A 20,455-nucleotide genomic window follows, 5' to 3' on the forward strand; every position below is an offset into this window, starting at 1 on the left:
TGTTGTTTCCTTATACTAAAAAAAAAAAATATTTTCCTCGTATAACAGCTGTTTACTTATGATTTCACACATTTAGTTGTATATTGTCACTCCTCTATTTAATACACTTATCCTTTGATTCTTATTGTCTGCCGACTGACACACTTTCAACAACTGCTATTTGAAGTATTATCAAGTGAGACCATCTTGTGTATTTTGAAAACCTAATCGGCGTGTTTGTTACTTTTATTATTTGTCTTCGTTACCATTCAAAAATGCACCCACAAATGCATACATACAGAGAGAGAGAGAGAGAGAGAGAGAGAGAGAAAGAGAGAGAGAGAGAGAGAGAGAAGCCAACCATTGTTTCTTTCAGTATTAGGAGGGACGCTGATCACCCTCTTTCCCACTCTCTGTCTATGTATTAGCTTTATGATGCATATTATAGGTGCTCTGAGATGTAATGTCAGTGATGTTTTAGGGTCTTTCGTCATCGCATCCCCTCTCTCACTTGATCTAATCGCGGTTGATTAAGTCCTAACCGGCATCTCAATAACATTCAAACACTGGTCTGCTCTCTGGAGCCAAACCCACCTAATGGACTTCATCGCTTCTTCTTTCTATCCTGCCTTCCACCCTCTCTTTTCTTCACTAACTCTCTCCTTCTCCTTCTCTCTATATATATCTATCGATTTCTAGTGTTGCGTCTAGGGAGAATTTTTATGCAACACACGTGTTCACATAATGAATCTTGCAAACCAGATACAAAAAGCTAAATATCTTTATCTTTCTCTCTCTCTCTCCCTCTGTCAGTCTTTCAGTCATTCTCTCTGTCAGTCTGTCTGTCAGTCATACACACATACATACATACATACATACATACATACATACATACATACATACATACATACATATTTATATATAATTTGTATTTCGGATGGTCATATTTTTTATCAAATTAACAAACACACCATATGTGAGACGAAAGATTTCGGGACAACGGATATGAGTTAGAATAAGTACAGTAATAAACGAATGAAGAACGAATATAGAGTTCGTGTGCGTGGTCGTGTGGTATAAGCGCAGGCGTGGCTGTGTGGTAGGAAAGCTTGCTCCACAACCACATGGTTTCGGGTCAGTTCCACTGCGTAGTACATTGAGAAAGTGCCGACCAAAGTCTTATGAGTGGATTTGGTAGATGGAAATTGAATGAAGCCAGTCGTATATATATATTATCTATCTATCTATCTATCTATCTATCTATCTATCTATCTATCTATCTATCTATGTATGTATGTATCTCTCTCTCTCACTACACCCCCCCCACACACACATATAAATTCATTATTGAATTGATAAAAGGTGTTTTTTTTGTAATTTATATATATATATATATTATATTTTGTGAAATTTGATTTAGTATTTCTAAATTGAATTTTTCCCTGTAAGTTTGGAATAATATCCCCTCATATTATTATATACATATATATATATATATATATAAATATTAAAATTAAAGTAGAAGGTTTAATGAAAATATTTCTTATTTTATTTCAGGATCTCCCTCAAGTTGTAATCTTTCTCTTCTTGAACTTCATCTTGATTGTATCTTCGGCATCAATTCCAACCCAGTGTAAAGTACCAACAGACTTAAAAGTCCGCTACGACAGCTTGTCCAAAGCAGACGTTGACAATCGATTTTTTCTGCCAGCTGAAATGGCCCCAGCCGAAAGTAACCGGACAACACTGACCGATGGTGATAAAAAGTGCCCAGCATCGCCTGCATCTATTGGTAAAATCCGCGAACGTTCCACTTGTCCTTGGTACCTGAACATTATTAATGATTCAACAGTTTTCCCTCCATCACGCAGTGAAGCGGTATGTCGCTGTAGAAACTGTTTAGAATCTAACAGCACCAAGCAGCATGTTCGACTGTATACACTAAAATGACTGTCCTGAAACGTACAGGTGAATGTGTTGATGGACTGTATGTTTATGAGCCACATGTGATTGATGTAGCCACAGCCTGTGTGTGTGCACGGAAGGTCGATGGCATTGTAGGTAAAAATGGTGAAGACTATGAGTCCTAAAAATCGACCAACTGCTAAATTGTTCAATGCGTGTTACGCAAAAGTTATTCATAGTATCATGGAACAACAAGTTGACCACTGTGTGGTTATTATTACATTTATTATTACATTTATTATTATAATTCTTCTTCTTCTTCTTCTTCTTCTTCTTCTTCTTCTTCTTCTTCTTCTTCTTCTTGTTATTATATGAACCGATATGGAACTGACCGAAATTACGCATGCATTCGCGAATTGGAGGGTAACGTTCATGCGGCCAAATGAATGGAACGTATATATGTGTGTACGTCTTCATATATGCACATTCTGTCCTTTCTATATATTTTATTTCATTATATTCCAGTATATATACATATACATATATATTAATAATAATAATATGGCAATAAAAAGAATGAATGAGACCTCAATATTACATAAATAGAGGAATTTACCTATAAATATATTATGTGACAATTAGTTGGTTGTCATAATAAAACTCAGAATTTCGGATGCTGTGGCTGAAATCTGCTCATCAGTTATTAAGTCAAATAAGAACGCGGTAAAAAAAAAAAAACGTTGAATAAAGTGAAATTACTCCAATAGGCGTGAGGAAAGTAAAACTGCGTTCCTAGAATCTGCATATGTATACATGTACACATATACATTCACGTACGCACACACACACATGTTTATATATATATATATATAGATATATATATATATATGTGCGTGTATGTGTGTATTGTATGTATGTATGTATAGACATATATATCTGTGTTTGTATGTATATGCACACGCGTGTATATGTATGTATATATATATATATATATTATATTTTGTGAAATTTGATTTAGTATTTCTAAATTGAATTTTTCCCTGTAAGTTTGGAATAATATCCCCTCATATTATTATATACATATATATATATATATATATATAAATATTAAAATTAAAGTAGAAGGTTAATGAAAATATTTCTTATTTTATTTCAGGATCTCCCTCAAGTTGTAATCTTTCTCTTCTTGAACTTCATCTTGATTGTATCTTCGGCATCAATTCCAACCCAGTGTAAAGTACCAACAGACTTAAAAGTCCGCTACGACAGCTTGTCCAAAGCAGACGTTGACAATCGATTTTTTCTGCCAGCTGAAATGGCCCCAGCCGAAAGTAACCGGACAACACTGACCGATGGTGATAAAAAGTGCCCAGCATCGCCTGCATCTATTGGTAAAATCCGCGAACGTTCCACTTGTCCTTGGTACCTGAACATTATTAATGATTCAACAGTTTTCCCTCCATCACGCAGTGAAGCGGTATGTCGCTGTAGAAACTGTTTAGAATCTAACAGCACCAAGCAGCAATGTTCGACTGTATACACTAAAATGACTGTCCTGAAACGTACAGGTGAATGTGTTGATGGACTGTATGTTTATGAGCCACATGTGATTGATGTAGCCACAGCCTGTGTGTGTGCACGGAAGGTCGATGGCATTGTAGGTAAAAATGGTGAAGACTATGAGTCCTAAAAATCGACCAACTGCTAAATTGTTCAATGCGTGTTACGCAAAAGTTATTCATAGTATCATGGAACAACAAGTTGACCACTGTGTGGTTATTATTACATTTATTATTACATTTATTATTATAATTCTTCTTCTTCTTCTTCTTCTTCTTCTTCTTCTTCTTCTTCTTCTTCTTCTTGTTATTATATGAACCGATATGGAACTGACCGAAATTACGCATGCATTCGCGAATTGGAGGGTAACGTTCATGCGGCCAAATGAATGGAACGTATATATGTGTGTACGTCTTCATATATGCACATTCTGTCCTTTCTATATATTTTATTTCATTATATTCCAGTATATATACATATACATATATATATTAATAATAATAATATGGCAATAAAAAGAATGAATGAGACCTCAATATTACATAAATAGAGGAATTTACCTATAAATATATTATGTGACAATTAGTTGGTTGTCATAATAAAACTCAGAATTTCGGATGCTGTGGCTGAAATCTGCTCATCAGTTATTAAGTCAAATAAGAACGCGGTAAAAAAAAAAAAACGTTGAATAAAGTGAAATTACTCCAATAGGCGTGAGGAAAGTAAAACTGCGTTCCTAGAATCTGCATATGTATACATGTACACATATACATTCACGTACGCACACACACACATGTTTATATATATATATATATATAGATATATATATATATATGTGCGTGTATGTGTGTATTGTATGTATGTATGTATAGACATATATATCTGTGTTTGTATGTATATGCACACGCGTGTATATGTATGTATATATATATATATTATATATATATATATATATATATATATATATACATACATATACACGCGTGTGCATATACATACAAACACAGATATATATGTCTATACATACATACATACAATACACACATACACGCACATACGTATATATTCCCATGCACGCACATACACATTAAATATATACTACGCGCGTATATAGTCCGCTTAGCTCGAAGTAAGGTGAATATATATATATATATATATATATATACATACAAACGTACATATATATATATATATAGATAGATATATAGATTTGTACGTAGGGCTAGCAATCTGGTGATACGTGTACCCCTTAACGTAGTTCTCGGGGAGATTCAACTTGACACAGTGTGTGACAAGGCTGGCCCATGTACATGCACACTGAAAAAACACTCGTATATACTGAATAAATTTAAATTAAAGACATATTTACACGCATGTATTGTTCCCTATAGAATATTTTATATTCCATATACATTTTCAATATGCAATATATAATTAATTTCATAGTTTGTACATAATTTCATATTTTTATAATAATATCTTTGTAAATAAGAATTTTGTATATTTTCATAAAAAAATTACTTCTCAACAATATTATGCTTAAAATAATCTTGCTCTATATATTTAATAAATATGGGGAGCAAGGACTTGCCAATTTATACCGTGTATAAATTATAATTGTAATATATTATTGCATTCAACGAATAAAATATAATGTAAGCATATCTGTTTCTCCTTTTTTATTTTGCTATGTATTATATGATTTCCTGAGAAAATATGATTTTTGCATAAAGTATTGGACAGCTAGAGGTCACGAGGTCACATTGAAATCCTGGTGTTTTTTATTCTGCGGCTCTTGTTATACCACTTTTGTATTTTTAGCTTACTTGGTTATTAGTTAGAGGTAAAAGAATTTTGTGAACAGTGCCTGTACTATGCTAACATTATGTCGAGATGAACTCGACATAATGAGCAGCGAGAGACATATCACTTGCTGTGTTTGTTTCTCTCTGAACATCAGTTCTTTAAAATTATTTAATGGAAGGGTATGCGTAATACCTGTTTAGCGATACAACAAAAAGTACGATGAACTCTTTGGTGCCGCTTGATCATCCCCAGACGAAAATAACTATTTTGCACTTTTGAAATTGTGTAAAGAAATATTTCGAAAAACTTGTTCAGGAAAACTTTAAAATGCAAATCTAGAATCATCGCGAAAAATGTAATGTAATCACTCTTTATCTGTTCTGAAACAATGATGGCGAAATTGCATATCTTGATTTTTACATTTGCATCTAAATTGCAGCGTCTGATTTTCATTGAGATTTCTTGTTAAATTTGTGTACTTCCTCATTAAGCTTGAATGCAGGTTATTGTAAATGTATCTGACGTTGTTCATATATCATAAAATATAGAAAAGCCTTTTCTTTGTAGATGAAATTTTTCAAATATTTGTATACTCTGCCTTACTACGCCAGCCGAAAATTGTTATATCCCTCTTCAAAGAACGACCAGGCAGCTACTGAAAAATTCATCGTTTCCTCTTTTTACACTCTTTATCTTTTAGCATAAATCAGGTGTTTGAAGCCCATTACTAAACATTTTTCATTAATAATTTATAAATAGTGAGTTCAGATATGAATAAGAGAGAAAAATGTTTAGGAGGTAATTTTTCCATCGTTTCTCATAGCGAGTGTATTATTAGACACAGCACTTCAGTAACAAGCTCGCTCACGGGCTTTCAACTTTCTAAAGGTGAAGTAAATAAAAAAAATATCCACCGCCATTGCCGTTGCACTGCCAAACATATACTGTTACGCTTGCAAAATATATTCACAACCCCAGGCAATAAATATAGTAGCAAAGGATTCAGGAGCTGGTGAAGAAACAATACAAAGATTAACGTTAACAGCAGTACCAGTAATAATAGCAACACTAATATGATGAACAAAATCTTATATGCTATACTCAGTTGGTTCTGGAATTCCCATATTGTCGCATCTGATACCTGAAACAGAGCTTGAACTTTACATGATAGAAGCAAATGTAGATATTTTGATTTTGCAAATGCTTTTGACAAAGTGGATCATGGTATGATATGCCACAAACTGCCTGATCTCGACATAGCTGGAAAATTTGGAGAGTGGTTACATGACTTTCTGAAAGATAGAAGTCAGGCAGTAGTGGCCAATGGATCCACTTCTATGAACACACAAATGGTGAGCGGTGTTTCACAGAGCACTGTCTTGGGACCACTGCTTTTCATAGTGGTCCTCTCAGATATACCCCCAACTGCCCAGATAGCCACCCTTGCTAGCTACGCAGACGATGCTGAAGTCTCGCAGAAAATACAGAACCCCAGCGATGTTGCACATCTGCAGCAGGAGTTGGACTCAATTTACAGATGAGCTGGGGATAATAATATGCAGGTTAATGCTGAAAAATTCCAAGCCCTGCGCCACCAGCGTTCAAAACTGAATATGAAACTTACAGGGTACACTGGTTGACAGAGAATTACAATCCAAGAGCCTAAATTAGTGAGGGAATCGGTATCGACATGAGTGATGATACCTCTTTCCATCAAGATGGCGACAAAGTGCAGACGACTGGATGGATGGATGGATCCTGAGAACATTCAGAACCAGAGATAAGGAAACCATGATGGTCCTCTGGAGGACATTCATCCTCAGCCTCCTGGATTATTGCTCCCATCTATGGTCACCCAACAGTGTAAAATTAACAGCGGACCTTGAAGCAATTCAGCGAAGCTTCACCAAGAAGCTCGTCTCTTTGCAACAGCTTAGCTACTGGGAAAGGTTGAAACAGCTAAGACTCTACTCCCTGGAGCGAAGGCGGGAGAGGTATGCAGTAATATACATCTGGAAGATCATGGAAGGAACTGTGCCAAATTTTGGCATTGAAAGATACACCAATGCCAGAACGGGTCGACATTGCACAGTGCCAAAGGTCCCAGCAATGCTATCGCGCTTCAGGACCAGTTACTGCAACAGCATGGGTTTCAGGAGACCACCGCTTTTTAATATTCTCCCAAAGAGCCTGAGGAACCTGCGTAAAGTAGGTGTTTTTAAATTAAGGCTGGACCTCTTCCTGTCGTGAGTCCCAGACTAACCTACCTCACGGCAAGAGGTGCAAATGAGGGCAGCTACATCAAATTTCATTCTACCCCAAGTGCCACATATTAGAGTAGGATCTCATGAATAACAGTGTAGCAAAACGGTGGTGCTCCATCATGGCCAGAGCTCTGATCTGAAACTGCAAAAAAATTATATATGTATTATCTATATTTATATCTATATCTATATCTGTATCTCTCTCTCTCTCTCTCTCTTCTCTCTATATATATATATATATATATATATATATATAATATTGATATATATATTTATATATATATAATTATACATATCTATATATTTATATATATATAATTATACATATCTATATATTTATATATATATAATTATACATATCTATATATTTATATTCATATATTTGATATATATTATATATATATTTATATATGTAATTATATATGTATAGTTATATGTGTGTGTATGTATATATGTGTGTATATACATATGCATATATATAGAGAGAGATATACATCCGTAATGCAAAACAAACATCTCAAGTCATATACGTCATTATGATTGGAAAAATTCAAAATCTTATGGTTGTTTCTGGGATATCCCAGAGTATGGGATATTCCGTCATCTGAGACAAATAGGAAAAATGAGAAGGATATAGATTAATGAAATGACGACATAGACTGACAGGAGTATAGGAATAAGGAACTGAAGAAAATGAATATATATACAGATATATATATATATATACAAATATATATATACAGATATATATATATATATATATATATATATATATACAAATTTTACCGAAATATATATACGATTTTACCGAAATAAGCATAGTGTTTGATGATTTTAACCCACGCTGGTGGAAAGGGGAGAACAGAGACTCTTCGCTTGCTTATTTGAATTTGTTGGCACTGTTAGTTGGAAGCAGATCTTCGAAAGGGTATGTTCTTATTTTCAGTGTTTCCAAATCCAAACCAAGGAATTTCTGAGCCGATGATAGAAATGTTGTTTTGACTAATCTTGAAACGTACGTTCTCGAATAACCTTAGCATTTGATTTTTCGATGTCCTTACCCCCAAACTTTTGTGAGTTGAATTAAGCAAACACTATATATGAGAGAGATTTTCTTTAAGTATTAGAAATAGCTTTAAAAAAGTTTTTTGGCTGCTATTTCTAATGAGTTCAGTATGCGGCAAAGTAATTTATTTTACTAAGCCTTTTATATAATATATATATCTATATATATATATATATATATATATATATATATATATATATATATATATATACAGATATATATATATATATATATATATATATATAGATATATATATATATATTATATATATATATATATATACAGATATAAATAGATATATATATATATATATATATATATATATAGATTACAGATATTATATATATATATATATATATATATATAATCTGATATAATATACTATATATCACATATATATATATATACATATATATTTACACACACACACACACACATATATATATATATATATATATATATATATATACTATATACACACACACACACACACACACATATATATATATATATATATATGTGTGTGTAAATATAAGTGTGCTGGGCCCACTTCTTTTCATCATTTGCATTAATGACATTAAGGACATCATCAAGCACAGCAACATAAAAATTTTTGCAGATGATTCCAAGCTACAGAAGGTCATAAATGAGGCGAGTGACCGGACATGCCTTCAGTCAGATCTACTGGCTGTTATCCAATGGGCAGAAAAAAACAATATGCTGCTGAACGAGGATAAATTTGAGTTAATCCACTTTGGAAAAGAGGATGCCCTGAAACTCCCATACTCCCTTCCTTCAGGTGAAACTCTCGCGGCGTCCAACAACATCAGAGACTTGGGAGTAATTGTGGACAACAACATAAGCTGGGCCACTCATATAAACACCAAAGTTGACATGGCCCGCAGAATGTGTTCCTGGATTCTCAGAACTTTCCAGTCAAGAGATATCCACACCATTATCCTTCTCTTCTCCACTTTTGCCCGACCCCACCTTGAATACTGTTGTCCACTGTGGTCTCCCCACACAATACAAGGTATCATAAAAGTTGAAGCACCTCAAAGGGCAATCACAAAAAAGATAGATGGCATGACAGGCCTCGACTATTGGGGTCGACTAGAAAAGCTAAAACTTTATTCTCTCCAACGTCGTCGTGAGCGCTACATCATCTGCATGATGTGGAAAATATTCCATCAGCATTGCCCAAATGATGTTGGCATCACCTTTAAGGTACATCCAAGGCTTGGGCCCCGTGCCATCCGCCCAAAACAAAAATCGCACTCTCATCTCATAACAACAATACGGCACAATTATTTCACCTCAATTGGCCCCGCTCTGTTTAACATTACACCAAAACACATTAAAACAGAAACTGACCCTATAGGGTTCAAGAAGTCTTTGGACAGATTCCTTCAAGAAATCCCGGATAAACCCCCTACACCCGGATATGTCTCTGTAAACAATAACTCTCTACTTGAGTGGGCCATAGTGCCCAAATTCTGACTTGAAAGACTTCACCAGGTGGTGCTATTAAGTTGGACATGGCCTGGGCCAATAATGGCCGAAACCTATCAAAGTATCAAAGTATCAAAGTATATATGTATTATATATATATGTGAATATATATATATATATATATATATATATATATATATATATATGTACAGATATATATATATATATATATTATATATATATATATATATATATATATATATATATATATATATAATATATCTGTATATATATATATATATATATATATAATATATATATAGATAGATAGATAGATAGATAGATAGATAGATAGATAGATAGAGAGATAGATAGATAGATAGATATAAGTCTGTCGAATTGTTGGCTTACAAGAGAGCAAAAGAATATAAAAACAAATAGGCAGCATTATGTAATATCAAACACCGTTTAAGTGGAGTTTAATTTATTTTCAAAATATTAAGTTAGCCTTATTGGAAGACTTTATTCCTTACCGATCAACAATATTTATGAACTGGATAGATTCCAGCGGAATAAGTCACTACCTAAATGTGGATATGTGTACGTATATATATATATATATATATATATATATATATATATATATATACATATATATATATACACACACACACAAATATATATATATATATATAATTATATATATATATATATATATATATACGTACACATATCCACATTTAGGTAGTGACTTATTCCGCTGGAATCTATCCAGTTCATAATATTGTTGATCGGTAAGGAATAAAGTCTTCCAATAAGGCTAACTTAATATTTTGAAAATAAATTAAACTCCACTTAAACGGTGTTCGATATTACATAATGCTGCCTATTTGTTTATATATTCTTTTGCTCTCTTGTAAGCCAACAATTCGACAGACTTCTTTGACAAATACAAATCCCTGACCAGATCATTAAATTCATGACATTTCCGACCACAACTGACATCAATATCATTAACATTATGAATACAAAGAAGTTGCTTTTATTTTATGACGATCCTTTGCCTCTTCTGAGGTAAGAGAAGCGGAAATAAATATAGGCATTTACGATAGAACTGTGACTTGGATTTTAACATCTCATACACACAGGAAATAAAACAGGATCAACTAGTGCATGGTTAATATTGCTATAAAATTATATGAACAATATAAAAAACCCAGAAAATACAAACGCCCATTTAACATTATATTTAAAAAAAAACTGATTTAATGGATTTGATTTTGCAATAAACGAAAATCCGAAAACTTAAATTTCCTCGATAACTGAAAAGCTAAAATGGAGATAAAATATATAAAACAGTAAATTGCCGTGTACATTAAGCATGGCGCGAATCTCAATCAAGAATTTCTATTATGGAAAATAATTTAGAGAAAAATATAATGTATTTATTCATTCTTAATACCTTCTAGTAGATTGGAACAGGAATATCTAAACGCCGTTGTGTTTCGTCATCGGAAACATCTCACTTTATAATATGTGTGTTCGTTCACAACAGTCGCAATTCACCGGTGTGAGGGACTTTGTGATTCCGCACAGTTTTGGGATCGTGTTGTGCGAAAACTATCCTGCTTGATCAATAAATCTGTCAAGTAAATCTGTCTATAAGAATCAGCAATTTATATGCTGACGCATGCTGAAATCTACCAAGCAAATAACACTCGTTAACAAAATAGTGTATTCTCTGGCGTTAAATCTTAGAATTGTTTTAGACTAATTTTGGGGTGCTGATTGTAAAACTGACATCAGATTTGCTCTACCACATCAAATATTTATGTCACTGGTATATAACTTAACTTACTTGGATTACACCAAAAATTAACTTTACAACATATTGTGGTGTTAGTTATGATTGGATTGCAATATTAATTTTGAATAATGTGTTGAAGCAGAATTTTGCTTAAAAATCATTTCACTCCTTTCCAGATGTGAAGTGAACTACTGTGATATAATTATGGATACAACATAAAAAAAGAGAAGTGGTATAAAAACCCCGATATCTTCTGTTTCATATGTGGAAAATTTACACCAGAGGCTCAAAGGCGCAACGTTAATAACTTTGCCGTGAAGATGTATCTTACCTAATTTAAAGTTGGTACTTGGAGTCCAAGACAAACCTGGGCTCCCTACAAAGTTTGAAGAAGCTGTGTCGAACCTTTGCGCTCATAGTCTAAAGGAAAGAATGCAAAGCTCAAGTTTGGTTTGCCAATGCTTTGGAGAGAACCAGCAATCCATGTGGATAACTCATATTGCCGCCTTGTTAAAGTAAAATGGTTCAATACGTAAACCAATTCTGGACCATGGAATATCGGTTTTGGGCCAAGGCTTAAAATTCATAAGTGGTGATTTCTGCTGCCAGGGCATCTCTGCAGGATTTTGTCGACTTCTCGATATCTAGATACATTTTTGGCCAGTAAACATAACTCCTCAAAAGCGACTTCATTCTAGAAATTCCTGGATGTTTAGACTGGAATTCCTTTAACATTTGACCTTGTTGTGAGGTAAGCATTACGACCCTCTGTGCATGCATAAGCATATTATTACATATCGAATACAAATTGGAAACTGTGTTATGTCCAGCCACAGGTATTTTTGTATTTGTTTCTTCTGATCACTATTTTTTTCATTTTTATGATAAACTCGTCCGTCTCTGACTTAAATTTTACTTCCTCTAATGACACAGGTAATACACACACAACATTGCACAATACATTTTTTTTGTCAACAGCTCTATCGTTCCACCACTGCTTATATCTTTTTGAGATATTTAGAAATTTAATATTTCTATTTTTGGTGATCAGTGAATTTACTTCACTGAAATTATATATATATGTATATTTTTATAAAGTCTAGACAGGTATCTTCAGCTAGCAGGCCATGCTACTCCAGACTGATGACGAGCAAAGACTCATAAAAATGTCTCTGGATGCAGGCTTAGCTGGATGGGGGTGCTTGTCTCCCCTTTGTAAACACAGGGACACAAGAAATGTGTTAAGGCCGACAGGAAGCGTTGATGCTTCCTAGGGCTAAATAGCGGTGGTGTGATTCCCTTTATGGGACTGTTACGTTAAGTTAACAGTATACAACTGCTCTTTTTTTATTTCATTTTAACGCCGCTATCACTATGTCTTCTTATGGTTCACAGTACTTTGGTATTAATCTTGACAAACCATCCGCATGTCGCAATATTTTCGATGGCAAATACTCCATCTTGAACTCGTAATTCAGGTGGATCGTTCCCCAGCGCTGCAATCTGTTGGCTGCTAAGACGTTTTTAATTACTTCAAAGGCTTTTTAGCATTTTTCCGACCAGTTCCACTTATCGTCTTTTTTTAACAAGTTATTCAGGAGTGGTCTTAAACCCTGCATATTCAGTATGTATACTTGGGAGTAATTTCCAAGTCCCTAAATTGCTTGTAAAGTTTTAATGTTTGTTGGGGGAGGCATATTTTGTATTGCACTCGCCCTAGACGGGTCTGGTCTGCATCCATTTTCATCAATAATCTGCCCAAGATATTTTATTCTTTGCATAAAAATTTCACAGGTTTCCAGGTTGAGCTTAAGACCATACTTTTTTATTGTTTTATTGGAAGACCTTTTTAACCTGCTCAGCAGGTTGACCTCGAGATTCACTTTTTATGAAGAATGTTGTCAAGGTAAGTTACAGCGAAATCCGAACCTGCGAGATGTCCATTATTTGTTGGAAAATGCCAGGTGCTACCTTTATACTAAAGGGGAGTTAATTAAATTTATACAACCCTTTATGAGTATTTATTGTCAAATATGCTTCAGATAGGTTCAAGTTTGAAAAAAGAATTTCTCCATTCAACTTCGCGAAAATTTCCCCCGGACGTGGCGTCAGACATTGGTCTAATCCCGTTGGTAAATCAACAGACACACGGATTTTATTATTTTTTTTGTCATTAACTGTTGGGGCGCCTATTTTGAGTAATCAATTTTTTCAGTAACGCCAAGCTTTCGATGTCTATTCAATTCTTCGTTGATTTGTTTCTTTTTGGTTTAAATAGAGGTATAGCGTTTTCTTTCCCCTGAAACTTCGCTTCTGTTTTGGAGCAAAGACCCAGTTCTTCAGAAAAAATTTCAGGAAAAATTTGTTTTAATTCTTTTTTTTTAATCCTCCGACACCTTATTTGTACTGGTTCACATTTTTACAAAAAAAAAAAAAAATATTTATGGATAGGTCCCATAAGTTAAATAGTTCCATCCAGCCTGTTCCAAATAAACTTAATGCATTTTTCGACACTAAAATTTAGGCTTTCAAAGTTTTCTACGAAATGTAACATCACTTATTATTTTGCACATAAAATGCAATTTTTTTTCCTGAAACACCTCGCGTAATTTTCCTTTAATCTAGGTTTCCCTATTTTTCTCCATGTATCTGTATTAATTATCGTGATGTCACAGCCTGTATATAATTGTAACTTGATATTTACATTATTCATTTCTATGGAGACAAATTTTATTTTCTGTGTCGCGCTTACAATTTTTTTTAACAATACATTCTTTCTAGAATTTTTTTGTTAGACCCATTTTTAGTCTCGCCATACAATGTGAGATTTTATGTCCAGTTTTTTTTTTAAATGTAAACCTCTACAATCATAGCGTAGATTTGGTCTTGACCTTCGTTTTCCTTTTTTCTTATCCGTTTGAAGTCGACATGCATGTGTCTTCAATTTTATCCGCGTCATTTCTCAAATATATAATCCTCTGTAGAGTAAATTTTTGGCCCTGTTCTAATTTTGTTAATATACAGGAACGTATATCAGCATCTGTTCTTGTTGTTAACCCTTGAACAAAACTTAGACATTTGAACAAATCTGGGGTTAATTAATTTGATTTGAATTTTTCATTCTCTTTTAACGGCCACAATATAGAGGGCTAACTCTTCATTATCATTTTTAACTAAATTTAGATATTGCCAACGAGTAATGAACAAGGAACTTCTTTCGCTGAAAATTCTCGATAACAAATTAACTGTTTCATCGGAACAAATCTCACCTGGTTTTCTCGGCAGAATAGAGTAACAGTATTTTTCGTGTTCGGCAGGGGCTAACTTTCTTAAAAGTAGTCTACCTTCTCATCATTCCAATTTTTACATTCTTCTTTGAAGATCTCTTCGTATCTTCTAAAATATGCAGAAAAAAAGTATTATCTTCTTTCTGGGTTATAAATAAATTCTCCAGTTGAATTTGCTATGCTGCCTGACGAGAACGAACCTGAAGTATTTTCAGATTTCTTCAACACTACTTTCAGTAATCCTTGGTATTGTTGATTTTGCTGTTGTTGTAACTGCTGTTGTTGCTGTAGTAGTTGTTGTTGTAACTACTGTTCTTATTTCTTTACTACCCACAAGGGGCTAAACATAAAGAGGACAAACAAGGACAGACAAACGGATTAAGTCGATTACATCGATCCCAGTGCGTAACTGGTACTTAATTTATCGACCCCGAAAGGATGAAAGGCAAAGTCGACCTCGGCGGAATTTGAACTCAGAACGTAACGGCAGACGAAATACTTATTTCTTTACTACCCACAAGGGTCTAAACACAGAGAGGACAAACAAGGACAGACAAACGGATTAAGTCGATTATATCGACCCCAGTGCGTAACTGGTACTCATTTAATCGACACCGAAAGGATGAAAGGCAAAGTCGACCTCGGCGGAATTTGAACCCAGAACGTAGCGGCAGCCGAAATACTGCTAAGTATTTCGCCCGGCGTGCTAACGTTTCTGCCAGCTCGCCCACCTTGCTTGTAACCACTGTTCTTGTCGTCATTGTTGCTGTTGAAGCTGTACCACGCGAGCCAACAAATCGTCCATGTTAATGATTTTTGTTTTGTGGGGTTTCGTACCAAAAACTATTTCAGCGTCCGACGCAAGCTTCGAAGATTTCGTCTCCACTTTTATATCATTGACACACTTTGGATATATAAAATTCCACAGCGGACGTTTAATCAATGTATTCACACGACATACTTTGCGAGACTAAACAAACACTCTCCCTTTTTCAAACCTTATTGGGTTCTCATCAGAGCCATCCACATCATTCTGACAGTCTCAATAAACGCTCTCCCGCTCGTCTCTCATCAACCTCTAGACGTTATAAGAGTTCGATTAATTCATTCTTCCAATCACCCGGGGATGTCAATGACTCTCGCCACAATAGATAGACAAAATCTGAAGCCAGTTTTGGACTCAATACCCTTAAATTATCTAAAAACCATTGATAAATCTTGTAGCAGAAAACATACTGTCGGGTGTAATAATTCTGGAGTGCACACAGATCAGTGAGAATCCAAATAAAAACATATTCTACGTTAACGAAAATTAACAGCGATTAAGAATGTGCAAAGAATGGATAGATAAATTATTGCTAAGATCCTAGCTTTTGTGCATGCACCCCATAGAGTAGGAAATATTTTTGGAAATTAAGAGATAAAATATTTGTAATCTCCGCTGTTAGAGCATTGCTTGTTACACTTATTTAGGTATTACTCAATTTGCAGTTACGTCGAGTCATAATCCTTCGTACCGTTTATATATTTGTAAATTAATGAAATAAAATAAAAATAAATGCGCCCTTTTAAAGCCTAGCCAGGCCCATGGGCCCGGTTTCTCAGTTTCTATGGCTTATGTGTTCCCCAGCTGGACGGGACGCCAGTCCATCGCAGGGTTACTCATTTTTGCCAGCTGAGTGGACTGGAGTAACGTGAAATGAAGTGTTTTGCTCAAGAACACTGCGTATCGCCTGGTCCAGAAATCGAAACCACAATCTTACGATCATGATGCTGACACTCTAACCACTAAGCCACGCGCCTCCACAAATTAATGACATAGTGATGTAAATTTCGTGATGACAGTACAAGGTATATTAAGTGATAAACCTGAGACGTTATATATGTTTAAAATTCTGATTGTGTAGTTGCTCTGAAACATTTGGAGAGAGTAATCTAAGAGGCAGAAAATTTTCTTTGAAGGAATTATATAGTATAGTCAAACTTACTATATAAAATAATATTTGAAATCATTATCGTTGTTTATTCCAATATTTATTACAGATGCGTACAGTTATGATACAAATAGAATCGACGTACGCCTAAAGTAGATTTCTCTCTGCACAACAGTGACTGAACAAAAATTTATAATACTATGTTAAAATCAAACAAAGCAGGCGAAACAGCATATATCACAGTTTAGATGACTCTGTATCATTGAGATCTAAAATAACACCGACTAGATCGTGCCAAGATAGTAGTGAAATTCTATAAATTCTTAAAAAACACTACACAAAGTCCGGATTACTTATACAACCGGATGAAAGCTCTTCCGTAAAGTTTGGAGTTCTACAACTTGATATTTTTAAATCAAATATTTTCTTATTGTATTATGAACAACAATATATGGAAATCCCATAAGTGGTTTTCACAACGGTATATATTCAGCAAAATTCAAGACAGTCGATGTCATTTAGAAGCGCCTCATATTAAGAAACGACTAAAATATCTTGCTTCCGTACTCCTCTCATCTTGATTCTGTACTGCTCTCATCTTGCTTTCTAATTCAAAAAGAACAAACATTACAGAGATAATAACGATGGTAAGTAGACTTCAATTTATGTTAACTAGCGAATTTCTGCATGTTACTACTTAACTATTTAAGTCTTCTGTCTCATGGAAAACATCAGAATTTGTCTGCAATAATTTAATCTTATGTATGTATGTACGTATGTATGTATGTATGTATGTATGTATGTATGTATGTATGTATGTATGTATGTATGTATGTATGTATATGTATGTATATATGTATATATATATATGTATATGTATGTATATGTACGTATGTATGTATGTATGTATGTATATGTATGTATGTATATATGCATGTATATATGTATATATATATATATATATATATAATATATATATATATATGTATATATATATATATATATATATATATATATATATATATATATATATGCAATATTCCCTCGCCATTATATTATTATATAATAATATATATCGTTCATTATATTATTTAAGCTTAAATCGATTTTGCCGTGGTGTTGTTTTGCATTTATAATAAAAGAAATACATACAAATTATAAAAATAATGAAAATAATTAATTCAAATGTTGTTTCTTTATACTATACAAAATCTTTTCCTCGTATAACAGTTGTTTACTTATGGTTTCACACATTTACTTCTATATTGGCATTCCTCCATTTAATACACTTATCCTTTGATTCATTGTCTCACGACCAATACACTTACTATAACTGCTATTTGAAGTATTATCAAGTGAGGCAATCTATTGTGTATTTTCATAACGTAATCGCACTGTTTGTTACTTTTATTATTTATATTTCTTACCATTCAAAGGCGAAAGTAAAGTAAAATCTTGTGTCTAGTATTTACATGCATACATACATACTTACATCACGTGATCACGTGACCGACCAGACCATCAGATGTTGTTACACATCGCTGGTCACAATGCGTTCGCATTGTTTTAGCCTTCGAATGACGCCACCCCGCTGGCTAAGCGAGCAGGCCAACAGACGAAAGAGTGAGAGAAAGAGTGGTGAAAGAGTACAGCAGGGATCACCCCTCCTGCCGGAGCGTCGTGGAGCTTTTAGGTGTTTTCGCTCAATAAACACACACAACGCCCGGTCTGGGAATCGAAACCGCGATCCTACGACCGCGAGTCCACTGCCCTAACCACTGGGCCATTGCGCCTCCACACATACATACATACATACATACATAAATTTATGATACTTATAATCGGTGCTCTGAGATGTAATGTCAGTGATGTTTATGGGGCTTAAAGACTTTTAGAGTTTTCGTCATCGGATCCCCTCTCCCACTTGATCCAATCGCAGTTGATCAAGTCTTAGCTGGCATCACTATAACACTTAAACACTGGTCTGCCCTCACTCTTTCTTTTATCTTTCTTTCTTTTTACTCTCTCTCTCTCTGTATATAGTGTTGTGTCTAGGGAGAATTTTTATGCCAAAATTATTAACACACGCACTGATGCAACTCACTTGTTTGCATAATGAAACTTGAAAATCAGCTATAGAAACGGAATCTCTATCTATCTATCTATCTATCTATCTATCTATCTATCTATCTATCTATCTATCTATCTATCTATCTATCTATCTATCTATCTATCTATATTTATATTTATACTAAAATTAAGGTAGAAGTTTTAATGAAAATATTTCTTATTTTATTTCAGGATCTCCCTCAAGTTGTAATCTTTCTCTTCTTGAACTTCATCTTGATTGTATCTTCGGCATCAATTCCAACTCAATGTAAAATACCAACAGACTTGAAAGTCCGCTACGACAGCTTGTCCAAAGCAGACGTTGACAATCGATTTTTTCTGCCAGCTGAAATGGCCCCAGCCGAAAGTAACCGGACAACACTGACCGAAGGTGATAAAAGCTGCCCAACATCGCCTGTATCTAGTGATATCATCCGTGAACGTTCCACCTGTCCTTGGTACCTGAACATTATTAATGATTCAACAGTTTTCCCTCCATCACGCAGTGAAGCAGTATGTCGCTGTAGAAAGTGTTTAGAGTCTAAGAGCACCAAGCAGCAATGTTCGACTGTATACACTAAAATGACTGTCCTGAAACGAACAGGTGAATGTGTTGATGGACTCTATGTTTATGAGCCACATGTGATTGATGTAGCCACAGCCTGTGTGTGTGCACGGAAGGTTGATGGCATTGCAGAGAGAAAAGAGGACGACTATGAGACGTAAAAATCGACTAAACAGTTCACTGCGTGTAACGCAAAAGTTATTCAGTGTCATGAAACGTCAAGTTGACCACCGTGTGGTTATTATTTTGAGTCACTTATTTTGTTTTTGCTTTCTTGTTTTTATGTTCATCTGTGTGTAATTTTATCTTGCTACCTTGGACATTTCAATTATCAATGATATCATATGTATATGAGTCTCATGAACCGATATGCATCTAACCGAAATTACGCATGAATTCGCGAATTGGAGGCTAAGAGTCACACGGCCAAGAGAATAAAAACGTGCATATCTGCGTACGTATGTATATATGCAGACAGTCATTTGTATATATTTTATTATATTATATTCCAGTACGCGTAAATATATATATATATATATATAATATATATATATATATATATATATTATATATATATATATACATGTATATGTATGTGTATATGTATATATATGTGCATATGTGTGTATATATATATATATATATACATATATGTGTATATATATATGTATGTTTGTATGTATGTATCTATCTGTCTATCTATACACACACACACACACAT

At 34.1% G+C, this 20,455-nt stretch overlaps 2 protein-coding genes and 1 pseudogene across 2 annotated transcripts; all 3 read left to right on the forward strand.

The window, feature by feature from the left end:
- LOC115209647 overlaps positions 1-2,140 on the forward strand; it is a 4,954-nt pseudogene extending 2,814 nt beyond the window's left edge.
- Positions 2,141-2,265: 125 nt separating this feature from the next.
- On the forward strand, positions 2,266-3,647 carry LOC115222643 (interleukin 17-like protein). The gene is made up of 2 exons (XM_029792993.2): positions 2,266-2,307; positions 3,041-3,647. The coding sequence occupies exons 1-2, from the start codon at positions 2,266-2,268 to the stop codon at positions 3,572-3,574; spliced, it is 576 nt and encodes a 191-aa protein (XP_029648853.1). The 3' UTR covers positions 3,575-3,647.
- Positions 3,648-17,476: 13,829 nt separating this feature from the next.
- LOC115222751 (interleukin 17-like protein) lies at positions 17,477-20,138 on the forward strand. Its single transcript, XM_036504824.1, has 2 exons — positions 17,477-17,707; positions 19,362-20,138. Exons 1-2 carry the CDS (start codon positions 17,705-17,707, stop codon positions 19,893-19,895), a joined length of 537 nt encoding a protein of 178 aa, XP_036360717.1. The 5' UTR covers positions 17,477-17,704; the 3' UTR covers positions 19,896-20,138.
- Positions 20,139-20,455: the final 317 nt, after the last annotated feature.

Source organism: Octopus sinensis, linkage group LG1 (genome assembly GCF_006345805.1).
Source record: "Octopus sinensis linkage group LG1, ASM634580v1, whole genome shotgun sequence".
Classification (NCBI taxonomy): domain Eukaryota; kingdom Metazoa; phylum Mollusca; class Cephalopoda; order Octopoda; family Octopodidae; genus Octopus; species Octopus sinensis.

Coding starts and splice junctions, on each gene's coding strand:
- LOC115222643 (XM_029792993.2), top strand. CDS start 2,266: ATGGAACTGACCGAAATTACGCATGCATTCGCGAATTGGAGG. Junction 2,308..3,040: donor ATGCATTCGCGAATTGGAGG/GTAACGTTCATG, acceptor ATTTTATTTCAG/GATCTCCCTCAAGTTGTAAT.